General features: G+C 41.2%; 1 protein-coding gene across 4 annotated transcripts in view; it reads left to right on the top strand.

The window, feature by feature from the left end:
• Positions 1-16,781, top strand: part of SEC14L1 (SEC14 like lipid binding 1) — a 60,210-nt gene that overhangs the window by 24,103 nt on the left and 19,326 nt on the right. For 2 of the 4 annotated variants that reach the window (XM_082203798.1, XM_082203799.1), the window contains 3 exons: positions 2,899-2,989; positions 15,302-15,451; positions 15,552-15,683. In XM_082203798.1, the coding sequence (XP_082059924.1) occupies positions 2,927-2,989; positions 15,302-15,451; positions 15,552-15,683 (345 nt within the window). In that variant the 5' untranslated portion in view covers positions 2,899-2,926. Of the gene's footprint in view, positions 1-2,896; positions 2,990-15,301; positions 15,452-15,551; positions 15,684-16,781 lie in introns of all 4 variants that reach the window. The other 2 variants (XM_082203797.1, XM_082203800.1) reach the window with 1 other exon arrangement.

Consider the following 16,781-nt stretch of genomic DNA (forward strand, 5'->3'; position numbering starts at 1 on the left):
ATTATTATTATTAATAATAATAATAATAATAATAATAATAATAATAATTAATTTCCCTCTTCCTGGCTCCCCACTTCTACCTGACCCTCAGCATTCTCAGTGCATCGTACCTCTTACCTCCGCAATCCTTTCCTCTATTTGCCTGCCTCTTCCCTTCCACCCACCATTTTCTGGTACCCAGACTCTACCTCTTCCCCATATTCACATTCACATTCCCTCTTCCAGCTTTCCCGCATGTGCCATTGCTGTCTTTCTCTGGCTTCTTTCCCATTGATCTCTCCCCACGCTTGTCCTTAAAAGCCTTGGCTCTTCCCTTTGTCCCTTGGCAGCTCTCAGCTGTTCCCTCCTCTCTTTTAATTTTCTTCTCAGTTTATTAACCCCGGACTCAGGCTTTGTTTACTTGAGTGCCCTTTGCTTTGCCCCATAATACTTCTTTCTTTCTCATCCAGCCCCCACCATACTCCCCCACTGTGGCTTTCTGTTCCCTATGCTATTCTTCTCCTTGCCTATTCTGAAGTTAGGCAGTTGTTTCCTAACTGGCTTCTGAAACTGCCCTACCTCCAAAAAGGTCAGATAGATAGTGGCCAAATCTTTGGGAAGTTTCCTCCCTCCTCACCAATTATCTTCTGTGGTTCTTAAACCCGTTCCCCTCTTTTTTAAGTTTAGGGAAAGTTATTTGTCTCATTAAAACCTGCCTTTTCAACTTCAGTTGCTGGAAAGGGGCTACAGTGCACAGGAGATTATTAAATTTACTAAAGTCACTTAATTCTACGAGTCTGTGGTAGGTGAATTCAGAATAAATAGAACCCAAACTTAGTCACACTTGGTGACTTTTTCTGTTTCTGCTTTCGACTGCTTTGCAGGCTGCAAGTGTGGTTAGAAAGAGGAAAGAAAACTGTTTCAAGCCTGTACTTTATCATTATTTGGATTGGGTTTTTCTGCTTAGATGTGTCAAAAATCCTGTGACCAAACTTTTCTTTTCATGTAGTTCTTGTCTTTCTAGCTTCCCAAGAATAATGGTTTGGTGGCTTGCTGACAAGCCGATCACTGTGTTGCAGGGAGTTGATCTTCCTCCAACATTCTTCCCTTTAGCTGCTTACAGAATTATTGTTGGAATCTTGGAAGAGACTGTTAACTTCCACTGGCATTCTGAAGCTAATTTGGAGAAGCAGCCATTTGTAGACTTTTTTCTGTAGCTGTAGAAACTGGTCCTAGCCACCCAGACTGGCTGGAACAACCCAGATGGGACAAATAATAAATGATAAATAGAAGGGCCTCCTAATATCCATTTATGTTAGCTGTGTACACAATATTTGTGTACATTCTTGTGTCTATGTGTGCATAAGAAGTCTTGATTGTTAAGCAATACACACCAGGCAGTAGTATTCAGTCCCATTAATTCCTTAAGGGCGTTCCTACTAAGTGCCCTAGTGGCTATTAATTACAGTATCTGTAGAGCATTGCATTTTTCATCAGCTTCTGTGTGCTTGTTCAGAAGTAAATTAACTAAACATATTCAAAATGTATGCCTGGAAGGTATTTATTTTACTACTTACAATCTTTATTGTGTTTATAAGAATGAAATCTTCATTATTTGTTCTTTTTGTTACTTTAAAATATTTCCTGTGTATTAAAATGATTGGGACAAGCCCTGAGTCTTGGGGAAAGGCTGAGCTAAATTTTAATAATTAGCCCATGTTGCATTCAGATTTCAAAATGGTCAGTTTTTTATTTACAGTTTGGCAACGTGTCACTCTTAGATATTAATTCAAAAATCTTATTCTAGGTATACTGAATAATTTCCATACTTTGTTAAAAACAGATGTTGTTCAGAGCCACTTTAATGGGAAAAATCAATAGATAAAGTAAGAATAAAATCTTATTCCTAGTTTTCCCATTATATTCAATATACCTTGTCCCATTTTTAAAATAAGTTGCCTGCTACATTTTCCAGTTAAAGTAGTTGAGTCTGTGGATATATTGTTTACATGGATTTTTGGAAGGTACCCCCCCTAATTTCCTTTTCAGAGGAACTTACTTGAATATATGCTTAAGTAGCACATAGCATAGAAACCTGTTATAAGGTTTTGTATTTGCCATTTGTCAAGTAACATAACCTACACCATTGAGATGAGATGAACAAATCTTTTTCTGACTTTCAGCTTCTTGGAGTTAAGTAAAGACATAGAATTGGTACCTCCCAAGGTCCAGGTGCCATTATGTGAAGGAACTGGCACGTGCAAGTATAATACAGGGAGTCTTGCAGATGTGATTGGAAATATGTGGGTGTAGGATTGCATTCTTAGTTGGCTTTTGACTACTGATTATTTCAAATGCATTTATTAGTGTATTCAAGCTTATGTAAAACCATGAGGACCACAACCTTGAAATGCCATGGCTGAAACACATGTGTAGTACAAATATTGCTTTGTACTTCCTGTGGTTGATGTTGTAATGCCTGTTCCTGGTCTGTATCAGTAACTGCGCAGGGTGTTCTGCTGATGTTCTGCCATCCTCTGAATGTGAAATTAAAAATTGAGCCAGAAATGTGTTGCTTAAAATAGTAGATTAAGTACCCCTCCCCCAAACACACATATTTTAGCCCATGTAAATGATACTAATTTATGACTTAGTATAGTTATTCAGATTCCATGATGGTAATGACCTTGGCTATTGCCTTTTTAAACATGTGGTCAACAGTGAACGTATCCTGATAGTAGCACCACCAGTAGAAATTATTGACCTTGAGTTCTCAGTCCTCAAAATCTTCTTGCATATGTCATCAGGATGTGGAATTTTGGTGATGAAAAGGAACATGCAAAAAGTCTCCATGGTTACTGTTTAAATTAGTGTCAATAAATGCATTTATTTCCCACTATTTTTGTTCTCTTTTCCCAGATCTGTATAGTACTAACTCTGTGCAACCATGGTGCAGAAATACCAATCTCCCGTGAGGGTGTATAAGAAGCCCTTTGAGTTAATTATGGCTGTAAGTATCAGTTTATAATATGTTAATGAATTACTTAACTGCTTGGGTGGGTAACATTGGTTAATAAAAACTGAGTGCCATGGGGTATCTTTGCTCTGAAGTGGGTGCTATGTAAGGCAATTTCCAGTTACAAATAATTTATGCAGGCCTTTCACATTTGCTCCAGGATATGATGGTTGAAAAGTTTCAGCGGGTGATCTGGAACAAATACCTGAGGGAAATTAGAACAGTATGTTCTGTGTTTCTTGCTGTCTGTTCATCTAGATTAGGCCGTTCATGGGATCATTTCCATCACACCAAACCAAACCAAACCATGATTAATGAAATTTAGCTATAGTTTTAGCATGATATGTGAGTTGATAAACAACAGTTATGGTTGTTGCTCTGTCTCCAGAGCATGTTGTATCTAGAGATTAGATTAGATGAAAAACAAAAGCAGTCAGGCAGCTCTAAAGCCATGGTATTTTAAAAATATATCAGACTATGGTTTGCTCTCAGACTTTGGTTAGGTATACCATGGTGTGATGTGATGTCTGAATTGAAGCCACTGAAGCATATGGTTTAGGGATTGCAATGTTGCACATATCTTTTCTTAGTGTAGTCTTGAGATAAGCAATGTCTCTGGGGAGGAGTGAAATACGTATTTGTAACTTTTAAAAAACCTCTTGCTCTGAAGCCTAGCAGGAACTCCGACAGACTTGTTGTAGGAGGCACAGCAAGCCTGAAGATGTTGGCAGTGACCTTTTAAGCAGATCACCAGGACATGCTGTGCAAAACAGCTTCTTTTGACTATAGGGCCAAGATATATTTGAAACACTGGTAAAGAGGATCAGTTCAAGTTGGCACTGTTTATACCTATGACTCGGAGAGACGTCAGCACAAGTATAGGAGCAGGAAGAAGAACGCCTACATTAAGACAGTATTAAGTGATGATATTAATGCATGTATTTAATCTGATTTTCCTCCTTAAAGTCTCTTCAGTTGTAATGGCATTCCTGTGACTTGTCTATGCACACCTTGTCTGAAGCAATGTTGAGATCTGAGGGGGAAAGATCTTACCACCATTATATTTTATTTTCTAAACATCCTAACTGAGCATAGCATGATAACTCATGGGAATAGGGGTGAAAAAGAAGTTAGGGTTTGGTTAAGTGAGAAAGAGAGCTGAAGCCATCATTTTTTGTGTTCGTAGGAAGTTGCTTGCATAGGAGAAGCCAGCAAGATTTATAAAAGCAGAACAAAACCCAACCATGCTAATAGAACTTCAGTTTTGTTGGCAATATGTCTCAACCCTGAGCATGCATCTTAAGGTCAGAAATTGTGCTGATGAGCACATGAGAGAGATGTGTTCAGTCAAGTTCTGCTAATGCTTTTAGCAAGTTTGCAGATAAAAGTACATGGTTGTGGACATGCCGAAGGAGCTATTATTTCTCATTTTATACAAGGGCTTAAACAAGGTTCGGTTCAGGAAACAGTATCCTAGATCGAGGAAATGCTACTAAGTGCCCTCTTCCTTGTTCAGAAGTCCTTGCGAAATCTTAGCCTGGTAATGGTATCTCCTTAACACAATGGCCAACCTTCCTTCTCCCGCCTCCCAAATTCCTCATGGGAATGGACTGGCAGCAAACAATGTGAACACTTGCTAGGGCGAGACTTGTTATTGGTGAGTAAAGAAGTCTTTACTCACCACCTTCAAAAAATAAAGTGATGTTAGAAATCACTAGGCACCAATGCAAAATAAAGTGTAGTTTTGGTACTTCTGCTTACTGTGTTAAGGCAGAGGTTTGTCTATGAAGGATGGAGACATGAGAGTTATCAGCAGTTTCAAGTATAAGCTTTAGGCTTCACTTTGAAGCCTTTGTTTGTTCATGGCCCACTAGCCATATATTGCAAACATCTTTGCAATAAGTATGCAATAATAAGTATGTAGAGTTCTGCTCTAGCTGTGTAAAACATAATTTGTGCATCATACCTAGAAGCCCCCATATATGCAGTGAAAATGTTGAAAAGGAAGACGAAACCAAGTTTACAAATATCTTCAAAACCTAGCAAGGGCAAGCTTTTTAATGCTGGCTTAAATGGGTTTCATGCATGAGCAGTGCAAACAGTTTAATGGATTTGTTCAGGCTTGGAATATAGAACCTACTGAGCTCTGAACAGCAGATACATTTCAAAAAGATACACTTAAAACTTGAGAATATGGCTGAAGCGGTGCTTTATAAAATGCCCCTGTAATGCAACTAAGTGATTTACTTTAAAAACTAGACTCCCTGAGCTCAGTCCTGCAAATATGTGTATAGCAACACAGTTCTAGATTAAGTGAACACACTAAACAACATCATCTTTGTCCTGATGAGGAGTTGCAGCCAAAGTTGGTCAGGGCTTGATAACAATGAGGGTGGAGTAGGAATGTTTTTTGAGAAGGAAACTGAAAGAGAAGGTGGTGGTTATTCCTTTGCACTGTTCTCTTCCTTCAAGCAAAAGCCTTTTCAGTGGAATTAGATTTCAGAAAGGGAAAGTGTTGCATGTAATTAGGAAACCTTTAAAAAGTTTCTTTACTTCATGGTTCACAATGCTAACTATATTGATTCTTATCTCTAGTAGGGGAGAAGTGTGGCCTAGCCAGAAACCAGTAGAGCAGGATTGGTCTGCATAGATTTTAATCAGTTTTATTGATGCTGAAGATGGATGCAAGCTTTTCTTGTCAAGAGTTGCTAAAAAATCAGCAAATGTCTTTGATTGGCAGACACCATAAATATTGGCTTGGAGTTCAGTTCTGTTGAAGTCTGTTGCCTCTGTAATGCTGGCTAATAGTAGTTTTGGCTTTTATAAGATTGTCTCTTTTAAAGCGGCATATGTGTTTTCCTGAGTGCAGCCTTTATTTGCAGCAGAATCCTATACAGGCTGCTCAGAAGTAAGTCCCACTCCTATGTAAGTGGGTGTGGAATTGCAGCTTAAGTGTAATGTTAGACTGACATGCAGAGAACCACATGGCTAGTTACCTGAAGATTACAGTTGGCTGTTAAAATGAGAAAAGCGACTTCTCAAATTACAAATATTGTGTGTAGGTTTGTTTTGTTCTTCAGACTATTAAGCATGCTAAGTTTTATGTATGTATGGCTCCTGGCACAACAAAGTAAATTGGGAGCTGTATAGAAATCAGCCAACTTTTTAAAAGCCCTGTCTCTAGAAATTAGCCTTGGAATCCTGTGACTTGAAGAATTAGAGTATGTTTGGATTTTGTATCTGTTACACTGCTCCTTATTCTTATTTCACGGCATTCTTCCTCATTTGACTTATTTAAATGGCAGATTTAAAGCATTATTTTACAGTAAGTGATTACATAAAAAGAACTCTTAAGAAAGCTCAAGTAAAACGTAGGAGTTTCTGTTCCTCTATTAACAGCCAAAGAAATTGTGGGGAACTTAACTCTGTTTTTGTACTATACTCCTATGAATTAAGGGAGAGGCTGGTTATTGCGTTGTGGATTGGGTTTTATTGGCTTCTATCCTTTTTGCCAAAGTCTGTCCCTCTGGAAAGTATTTGCTGAAAAGTATGGCTGGGGGTTAGCATCAACCTGTCTTGATGCTTAGGCTTTGAAGATTCACTACCCCTATTTCAGTCTATAAAAAAACACACACCAAGAAATGTAGCACAAAATGAAACTGAGGCTGTTTCTGGCACCTGAATAGGAAACCAGGAGTTTCAAAAGCACAGATGGATTCCTGAGAATCTGTGTGCCAGTGGAGACTGTTCCATTAGGGTGAATGGGGCACTGCCCCACCAATCACATTCCGCCCTCAGTCATCCCTCCTGCCTGCCATCTAACTTACAATAGGCTCAAGAGGTGGCTGTGGCTGTCAGCTTCCTCCTCAGTCTCAGTTTTGACCTTCTGGAAAGCAGCAGAAGGATGCGGGACAGAACTAGAATTACAGTGGTACCTCGGGTTAAGAACTTAATTCGTTCTGGAGGCCTGTTCTTAACCTGAAACTGTTCTTAACCTGAAGCACCACTTTAGCTAATGGGGCCTCCTGCTGCCGCGGCTGAAGTACGATTTCTGTTCTCATCCTGAAGCAAAGTTCTTAACCTGAAGCACTATTTCTGGGTTAGCGGAGTCTGTAACCTGAAGCATATGTAACCTGAATGTCTGTAACTCGAGGTACCACTGTACTTGTCCCACCTATCATTGTTCTCAAGGTACCCTAATGTAGTGGCCTTTCTGAACATGTGTTGTGGTTTAATACAGCAGCAGGCATTGATGTTATCATGTGTTTGCTTTGATAATACTGTGATGCATACACCCTGTGTGATCAAAAAGGGCACATTTGTAGCCTCTTGTCTCCCACAACACTGTGGGAACAAATCTCATGGAATTTAGATATGCTCGGGCCACAATAGGAGAGCAAGCAGTGAGTTTCCTGACAGAATTGCTTACTTTTCCAAAACTTATTGTGTTTCTCCACTTGCTGGAAAATGTGAGTGACATCAGCCTTGGGTTTAGTTCCAAGAACCTAAGTTGTTCTGCCAGTAGGTCTTCCTCCCTCTTGAGGGTGTTTTCTAAATATGTGTACTGAAAAATACCCTTTGTTTTTGTGTCTACACTTTCTGTTCTGCAACTTGTCAGAATTTAGTTGTCAGCTTCACAGTTCTTCCTGTGTGCTTTTGTGGTGGTAGTTCATGGTCTGTAAACTGCAGATACTGCTGTTGTCACTATTTGTCTTTAATATGAGTGGCTGATTGTAAACTTGTTTGTCAGTATTTCCTGGGGTGGTTTGGTTGGACTCCCAAAGCTGGGGAAGGAAGAAGAGGCAATGTCAAAGGAGGGTTTATAAAGGATGTTGGGGCATAGTAGGAAAGCATTTTCCAAAAGAGACTCTCCACTGTTCTTTGATGTTGAGACTTTGAGAGTGGAATTAAATGTAGTGCAACGCTTAGCAGATCTCTGTATCACACAAGCATTTCTGCTTGTCTGATGGAACAATCTATCCTCTCTTCCCCCTGCACACTGTTCCAGGGATTCTCCCACCCGCCATGTAGTGGAAAGAAGCCTTGTTGCACTAGTGGAAGTCCTTATGCAAGCTTTGGCTGGCAGGGCTTGTTAGTTGAATCTCAACCATAATTTACATTTTTGTAAGGAGACTGACTCCTGGCACTGCATTTTTGCATTTTACTTTCTGAGTTTAGGTAGCCTACCCCTACAAAGCCTAGTGTTCACAACTGTTTTCCAATGATAGTTGGAGTGTATATGTCACATTTTGACTCCTGTACTGCATTGGCTACTGCTGCGGTTAATGGTATGACTTCTATACTGAATCACAAATTATGGGCGATATTCTGCTAAGTTTTACTCTGAGCAAATCCATTGAAATCAGTGACTATGACTAAGTTAGGCCCATTAATTTCATTAGGTCTACTCTGAGTAAAATGTAGCTGACTACCACCCTACATAAGGCGAAAACACCATAGAAGTGTTCGAAATTAGCCAGGCACATTTTGCACCAGGCTTTCAACCCGTTTCAATCAAGTGAAGATACCTGGGTGCCAGGATGGCACTTGACATCTCCACCATCTGGGGATCATTGGATCTGGACTGTTTTCACACACTAATTCCCCATACTGTAGAATTCTACCAGTTATATTTTTTTTCTGCACAGTCAGAATGATTTTTGGGAACCAAATTGCTTTTTTTGTGCAGCCTGAGGAAGAGCAGTCACCATTAAGAAAAAGTGGACTATCCCTGGATCAAGTGACTTTTCTTGTTTAAATTCTCAAAGCTCTTAACCTAGCTCAAGGTTGTCATCTGAACTAGTCAAATGTTTATCTGATTATCAATCACAGTAAGTTCCTCATTTGAAAAATATGACCATCAGGCCCAAAAATGGCAACTAGACATTCTGTTTTGGCGACTGTAACCTCGGTTTAAGGAGTGATTTGGCGCCTAGCATACATATCTGAGTTTCTAACACTGATCCATATGTCCAGCTGTATTCCAGTGTTTATATTCTGCTGTTAGTACCTCTGGAGGAAGTCTTCATTATTTGATTATCACTGGTGGTGGTTTTATGTGTATGCTGCCAAGCAAGTGAATGCAGCTGGTGTTATATCCTTATATGTGGGTTTTGGCTATATTTATATGGAGCCCCATTGCCTTGTGACTTCCTTGCAGACATCTGTTTGCCTTATAGGGGAAATGCCTGACTTTCCTGTCTTGTAGCATTTGTGAAAGGCATAGCATCAGCATAAGGGAACCTGTTAACATAGCACGCCACCCCTCCATTCCCCTTATAAGCCTGCCTAATGTGCCATCATTTTCAGTAAGAGGACACCGCAAACTCCCCTGCCATTTTCACTTTATCACAGTCTTTGCTATTGACAGACAGTTCAGGGTTTTGTTGCTGAGCGAAGGAGAAGCTTGCTATTCCAGTTTTGTGAGTAGCCTGTAGCAGTGGAAGAAATAAACATAATTGCAGAACAATTGCATAACTGGAGAACAAAAGATCACAGCTGCCATGCTGGTGGTCTGTACCTTGTTGCGCAGGATTCTCCTGAAATTCCATTACTGCAGTGAGCTAATCGAGATTTAACTGGTGTAGACCACACTGTAGCAGCTGTGTCTGGAATCGTGGCAGTATTCTCTGAGTTAGGTCCTGCTAATTGAACCTGGGAGACCAGAAGATGTTTTTGGTCTTAAATATTTATTTGGGGAATGGACATGGTGTGTAGAATGAGGTGGTGGTATCCGTATGCATAGATCTATGCCCTTGGAACAAATTCAGGTTTATTGTGAGTGCAGTTTCTTCAAACTGCCATTTCATTGAACTCCAGGTTGGCTGCCAAAGTCAGCTCTGCTGTGTGACCTACTCAGCATGTGGAAAATTGTATCTAAGGGGTGGGGGTGGTTTGCACAAAATTGCAAAGCTTCAGTATCTGAGACCCTTAACCAATGTTCCAGCCACTGAGCCATGCATTCTGAGTTAGAAAGTTTTGCTCACCCCACAAAGGCTCGGGCTTCAATGATTACTTGACGTCTTAAGAACAAGGAAACGAGTTAATTAAAACATTCCAGCCGCTTAGAATTTTGTGATGGATTTAGCATAACCCAGTAAGGCGACAGGCAACCTTTTAATGCTGGGCTTCACTGATACATTGTTACTAGAAAGCCTTCGAAAATTCACCCAAATGAGACATGAAGCTGTGCAAGTTCAGATCAGCATATAAATAGCTAAGCTACCCTTTCAACCAAAATTTATTTCAAATCTTATGGTTGCTAAGCAACCCTCTGCATTGTCATGGGTTGAGCTGAGATTTTAAGCTAGGGGAGGGTGATGTCGGAAGCTCTTCTCCACTGTCTCAGCTGGTGACGGGCTCTGTCATTTCCCAGAATACCAATCGCTCTGGGAAAATGAAATGGTGCAGCCGTTGACTGTGCACAGATCATATGAGGGAAGTCTAGCTGCTGAATGTCTTGAAAGAAATAGAGAAGGTCTGTTGTAATCAGATTTTCACTGAAGAGTTCTAAGCATGGCTGCGTTTAGAACACCACTATCAACCAAAATCATGCACTAGCCACACTTAAAATTGCGTAGCCATAGAGCAAAGTAGAAACTAGTAATACTGATTAGGCCAATGTTTCCAGATCTAGATGTCATCCTTGGTGTTGAACAAAATGTCTACTACTAACATGGAGCAATTACAGGCTAATAAAATATTAATAGTTACCTGAAACTACAAAGTTTGTGTTGAGGCATCAGCTTGTTGCAAGACCACATATTTCAATATATATATTTGCATTGTGAAAGCTAAAAATATGTTACCATTTTCATATCCAAGCTTAGGCTCACTTTCTCCGGTCTTCTGAACTAGAATGAATTCTTTGCACAATTATAATTACAGTCATTCGTACACATTGTGCTTACTCTTCATGCACAATTCCTTTAAGCTGAGAGTAAGAGAAAGCATTTGGTCTCCTAAGTTCCTCATGCTCTACAAAGTATTTAGTTTACCTGCCCAGTCTTGTTGTAGTGCTCTAGTTTTGTTCTTTTCATAATCCAGCTGCTTCCTTTTGAGTCACATAGTAAGTATGGTGGGGTATTCATGTTCTTTGCACCTTCAGAGGTTCAAAGCCAGCTTTGAAAAAAGATGCCATTTCCTTTTAAAATACAAACTATAATAGCATTTGATTCTGCTTTCCAGCTACATTTGGGGCACTGGACAAAATGTGATCAGCACTATAATCCTAGAACCTAGGATTTTAAGAGTGAATGGTAAGGGCACAGAAAAAGCAACATTTAAATGAATTTAATAAGCTTCCTTCAGATACTGATTCACAGGAATGTTGAGTGCAAGCAAGAGCAGCAGTTAGGCTCTATGTGGAAATAATGCAAAATACATTATGTAAGTAGATTCTGCCGGGGAGCTTATTTCTCTTGTAATCCTGTTCAGAAGCAGAATTTGTTTCCAAATCATGGTGCTTGATTGTCTGAGCTTGCCTATTTGGGGCGATATTTGGAAACTCATTGCTCCTGCCAAAATTAAGGTGACTTAAATGGGTGCACAAACAGCCTCCTTGGTGTCTTGAAAGAAAAATACTGTTAAAATGATATTTTTTATGGTATGTGTAACATGACATTTGGTATATCACAATGTGAATGCAGGATTTTGTTAAGGCATTGGGGTGGATTCATCAAGCATTTGGAGAGTTGAGAGTTGAGACAGTTACAGTGGTACCTCGGGTTACATACGCTTCAGGTTACAGACTCTGCTAACCCAGAAATATTACCTCAGGTTAAGAACTTTGCTTCAGGATGAGAACAGAAATTGTGCAGCAGCGGCAGCAGGAGGCCCCATTAGCTAAAGTGGTGCTTCAGGTTAAGAACAGTTTCAGGTTAAGTACGGACCTCCGGAACGAATTAAGTACTTAACCTGAGGTACCACTGTATTTAGATGGCTGAAGACAACATAGTCATACAAAGTACTGCAGAATCTTGAGACAGATCATTGCCGTGGAAGTGGATTTGATATGGAAGCAGCATTAGACTTTCAACAACTCATCCGTATGTTGGGAAACAGTGATTTGTCAAAAGCCTCCTAAGTGAATTTATGACAGAGTAAGGATTTGAACTCAAATCTCATAGTCAAACTCACAATATCCATTGAACCAGATGACTCCGTATGTAGGCAGTCTTGATGAACTGCCAGATTAAATCAGTTCAAACCAAGTTCACACCTCCAGTTTTGCACTATTTTGCCATGTAACATGCAGATAGAAATAGAGGCTATCCAGTTGGCAGAATGCTTTTTGTGGACTGCATTGCATCAAGGCTGCAAGTTTATGATGGCTTTGGGTGTACTTCATATTTGAATGTTCTCCACCAAATGAACTTTCTGCACATGCTGTTTTCCTATGGCATGTGCTTCACTCCCCCCCCCTCCCGCAGCATGTGTGTTTGTGTGTGTGATGTGTGCACTGCAGAGCATTCCAACATTCAGCTGCCCTCCTTCACTGGTACAACTCAAGGAAAGCATTCCCACCTGTTTCTACTGACTATATACGTTGGCCCAGAGTTATGCTTGGTCTTGGAATACCATTATTCTCTCCCCCCCCCCCCAATTTCTCTGTTAAACTTGGGAGCAGAAAAGCTGAGCATTTTCAGTAACTGACACCTTGGACTGAGTTAGCAGGGTTTTTTTTTACATAATAAGTAACTTCATGGAGTTAGGGACGCGGGTGGCGCTGTGGGCTAAAGCCTCAGCGCCTAGGGCTTGCCGATCGAAAGGTCGGCGGTTCGAATCCCCGCGGCGGGGTGCGCTCCCGCTGCTCGGTCCCAGCGCCTGCCCACCTAGCAGTTCGAAAGCACCCCCGGGGGCAAGTAGATAAATAGGTACCGCTTACCAGCGGGAAGGTAAACGGCGTTCCGTGTGCGGCTCTGGCTCGCCAGAGCAGCGTTGTCACGCTGGCCACGTGACCCGGAAGTGTCTTCGGACAGCGCTGGCCCCCGGCCAATAGATGTGAGATGGGCGCACAAACCCCAGAGTCTGTCAAGACTGGCCCGTTCGGGCAGGGGTACCTTTACCTTTACCTTTAACTTCATGGAGTTACTTAATTCTACGATGTTATTTAATTCCATGAAGCTACATAACTTGGGCAAGTTATAGAAAATAACCGTTTCTCAGTCCTGGTGGGCAGGGTGTTGATTTTATGCTCATGGCTAATATCAGGTGAAAATGAAATGCCTGTGTTCAGTAGATAAGAGTGTAAATATTGATATTTGATGAATGATCAGACTGGTTCCTCATTTGCTCGGAAAAACTTCCCTTAATGCTGAGTGCTTTGTGGTGACATTGAATCAGTTTAGGCCAGCTTTCACCAGCTTGGTGTCCTCCAGGTGTTTTGGACTACAGTTTCCATCAGCAGCAGCCAGCCAGCGCTTGCACTATAGCTGTATAGCACAGCCTAGCATGAAGAAGCAACTGCGCAGGTTCCAGGAGAGGAGATGGCACAACCACTTTGCTGCTGTGCTAAATCTTGGTTTGGTTTAACATTTTGTCTAAGCCCAAGACAAACCACAAGCTATGGACCACAGTTGATTGTTGTGTCTTCAAAAGCCCGCTTCAAGGTGTTATTTCACACAGCACTTTGAAAAGCACTTCATAGGCCCCTTTGAGCCAAGTCAGGTTTTTACCTGCTCTGTTTTTGACATCATACAACATGAAGTATAGAGCAGCTGGGTGTGTCCTGTCAGAAATGGCCTCTTGGGCCAAAAGGGGAGGCCTGGTGGGCCTAATAAGTCCCGCAGGCTGGATTTTCCCCACCCCTGTAAATAAACCCACCCAGTTTTGACGAAAAATGAAGAAATTGGCATGTGCTTGAGAGAGATGAAGAGACTGATGTGGTTCAGTGCAGCAGAGATTCTTTACTTGCAGAAGTGGACAAGAGCTAAGATTTCACTTCTGCATTTAAGAATTCATTTGAGTGTGACCTTAAGTTTGTTGCTGTTGTGGTAAACCTGTGTCTGGGCTGTGCCACTTCAGATGGCTGGTAGGCTTCTCACGATTGAATACTCCTCCCAGCTGAATACTAGTGTCTTAGCTGGGTGGGCTTTGTGTGCTAGGCTTTCAACCTTTCTCACGGACTTATAGCTTTGCATATGAAGAGAGAGGTGCAGGAGTTGTGTGTGTGTGTGTGTGTGTGTGTGTGCACGCGCGCGCACACACACACACAGAGGAGCATCCACTTGCAGTCTGAAGCAGTACAAACTGGACACTGTTTAACCAACTAAGTCAGAACTAGGCCTAAATCAATCTGTGCCCTGGACATCATGCCTGCATGCCGCTGCTGTTGCAGCTGGGTCCCTAGTCTGGCCATTCTAGCCAGGCTGCCATTTTAAGACTCTATTTCCCTTACAGGCAATGGTAGTAATTCTTCTACTTCCTTATTCCTCTCTCAGATCAATTCCTTTAGGGTGAATGCATGTTTCTCTTGAGTAAATACGTTGCCATGAGAGATGGGAAAGGATATCAGTTTAACAATTCAGCCACCTTCCCTGTTGTTTTCAGCTGCATGTTTGCTCTTCCAGCCCATAGAATCCCCATCTCATGACATCTCCATGAAACAGTCCACTGTGAAATAAAGTAAAATGGAACAGAAAAAAGCCCTGATTCTGTAATTGGGCATTATGGGAGAATAATATTGGATACATGTACACAACACAACTGTTCTCTCTGCTTAAAGTGAGGCCCTGAGAATAGGGAATGCAAAACAGTTTGTCAGTCTGTGTTCAGGGATTCCAACCCATGGAGCTTGTCTTTTGGAGTTTTCTGGTTTTTTCCTTGAAATGCAGTACCATTTTGGGGGCGATTCAAAGGTTTATGGATGCTGTGACCATGTTCTTTGTTTAGCTGAACTGAGGACATTGCTGTGTGAGTAACTTAATAAAAGGCATTAAGTTCTTAGGCACAAGTATAGTCTGGTAATGGCACATTGCAGTCATTACATGAATGTAGCTATTGTGCTTGGGGAGAGCTATTATTGCAAGGAACAGACCTTGAAAGTCTTTACTAGCCTCTGGGGAAGTACTTTCGAGAGTCGCCTGGAGAGCTTTCACAAGGAGTGAAAATTAGACTCCGAGCCTGCTAGTGCCACATACTGTTGTTGGTAGATACTTGAAATGCACAAATCATCATCCTTTAATTATTTTAACAACTTGAAGAAAATGCAACGGGTCGTGATCAGCTTTAACTCAGATATATTACAATGCTATCTGGAGAGTCTTTTAACGAGGCTTTGACATTTGTTCTTCCTTTCTTTTACAGGCTTATGAGAAAAGGTTTCCTACATGCCCCCTCATTCCCATGTTTGTAGGCAGTGATACTGTGAACGAATTCAAGAGCGAGGACAAGGCCATCCACATAATTGAAAGGCGCTGTAAACTGGACGTAGATGCACCACGGCTCCTGAAAAAGGTAGCTGCATAACAATGGTTGGCCTGAATAGATGGGCCTGGATAGCTGTCTGCAAGGCTGCTGCTACTCCAGTTTAACTTTGCCTCTTCCCTTCTCTCAGATTGCAGGGGTTGATTATGTTTACTTCATCCAGAAGAACTCACTGAACAGAAGAGACCGCACTTTGCACATAGAGGCCCACAATGAGACTTTCTCCAATAGGGTCGTCATTAATGAACACTGCTGTTACACGGTGAGTCAAGGCAGGTTGGTGTGGTTTAAGCCTTTGGGGGCCTTCAGTGGAGGTTTGCACTTTGGCTTTTCCTTCAATAAGAAAGTTTAATGCTGCACATATTTTGCTGGCATTTTTGAGCTGGGTAACTTGTAACGGCTTTTGGGAATTTTCTTGTTTTGGACAGAATCCCACAACACTGAAATATCAGATCTAGTCATATTTAACATTCTGTGCTCAGGCAGTACAAACATATTGAATATGTTAGGACTGGCATGTGTTCAGAACACTTCATTTTCATTCTGATTTAAGTCTGCACGGGTGCTAGCAGGTGTTCAGACTCCTACTTGATAGTATGTAGTGCCAGGGCATAGGATATGATGCAGGTGAGCCGACAAGTTCTTGTCCCAGTGTCTTTTAAACTTGCAGACAGCCATGATTTATTTTTTTAGGAAAAGCAGACAATCAAAGCAAGGTAAAGAACTCTGTTGCATGCATAAGTTTCCACATTCTTGCCAACAGGAAAATCTAAATACCAGGGGAAATAGGCATATAAATCAAGCCTATGTTCACTGTCTGCTTTTTTCCCTTCTAGAAAAATCTAGAGCTAGCAATTCAATTTCTTCAATGATAAGGGGGTTTTAGGCTGCTGCTTCTCTTCAGAGAGGTGACAACATCGCAGCAGCCATAAAAGCTCTTAGCTGCTAAGAAGAAATAGGAGTAGTGTGTGGCATTTTGAATACTAAAACCCAATTTAAATTCTGGCTGCTAATTCCAAACATTTAATATTCCTCTAGAATTCCTTTGAAGGCATCCACCATAATCAGTCATAATTTTCCAAGTAGAATTAATTTAGCAAAGTACAGGAGTTGCCTGCCCACGTTAAATGTGCCAGATCTCTGCTTTCAGCCTTGCCATATGCAGAGTTATATTAGCCTAATTAATAAACTCCAGTGAATGTAGGAATGCCTACGTCTGCACAGGAACAGGCTGTTAAATTCCTTATGCCTTGAGTTAGACAATACACAGCAATTCCTTTCTCTGTGGCAGTTTTCAGGATGACTTGTGTGATTTATGACAGGAATTGAGAAAAGTTGACTTCTGTGATGGTGGAAGCCA

This window comes from Podarcis vaucheri (genome assembly GCF_965113315.1).
Source record: "Podarcis vaucheri genome assembly, chromosome: 2".
Taxonomy (NCBI): domain Eukaryota; kingdom Metazoa; phylum Chordata; class Lepidosauria; order Squamata; family Lacertidae; genus Podarcis; species Podarcis vaucheri.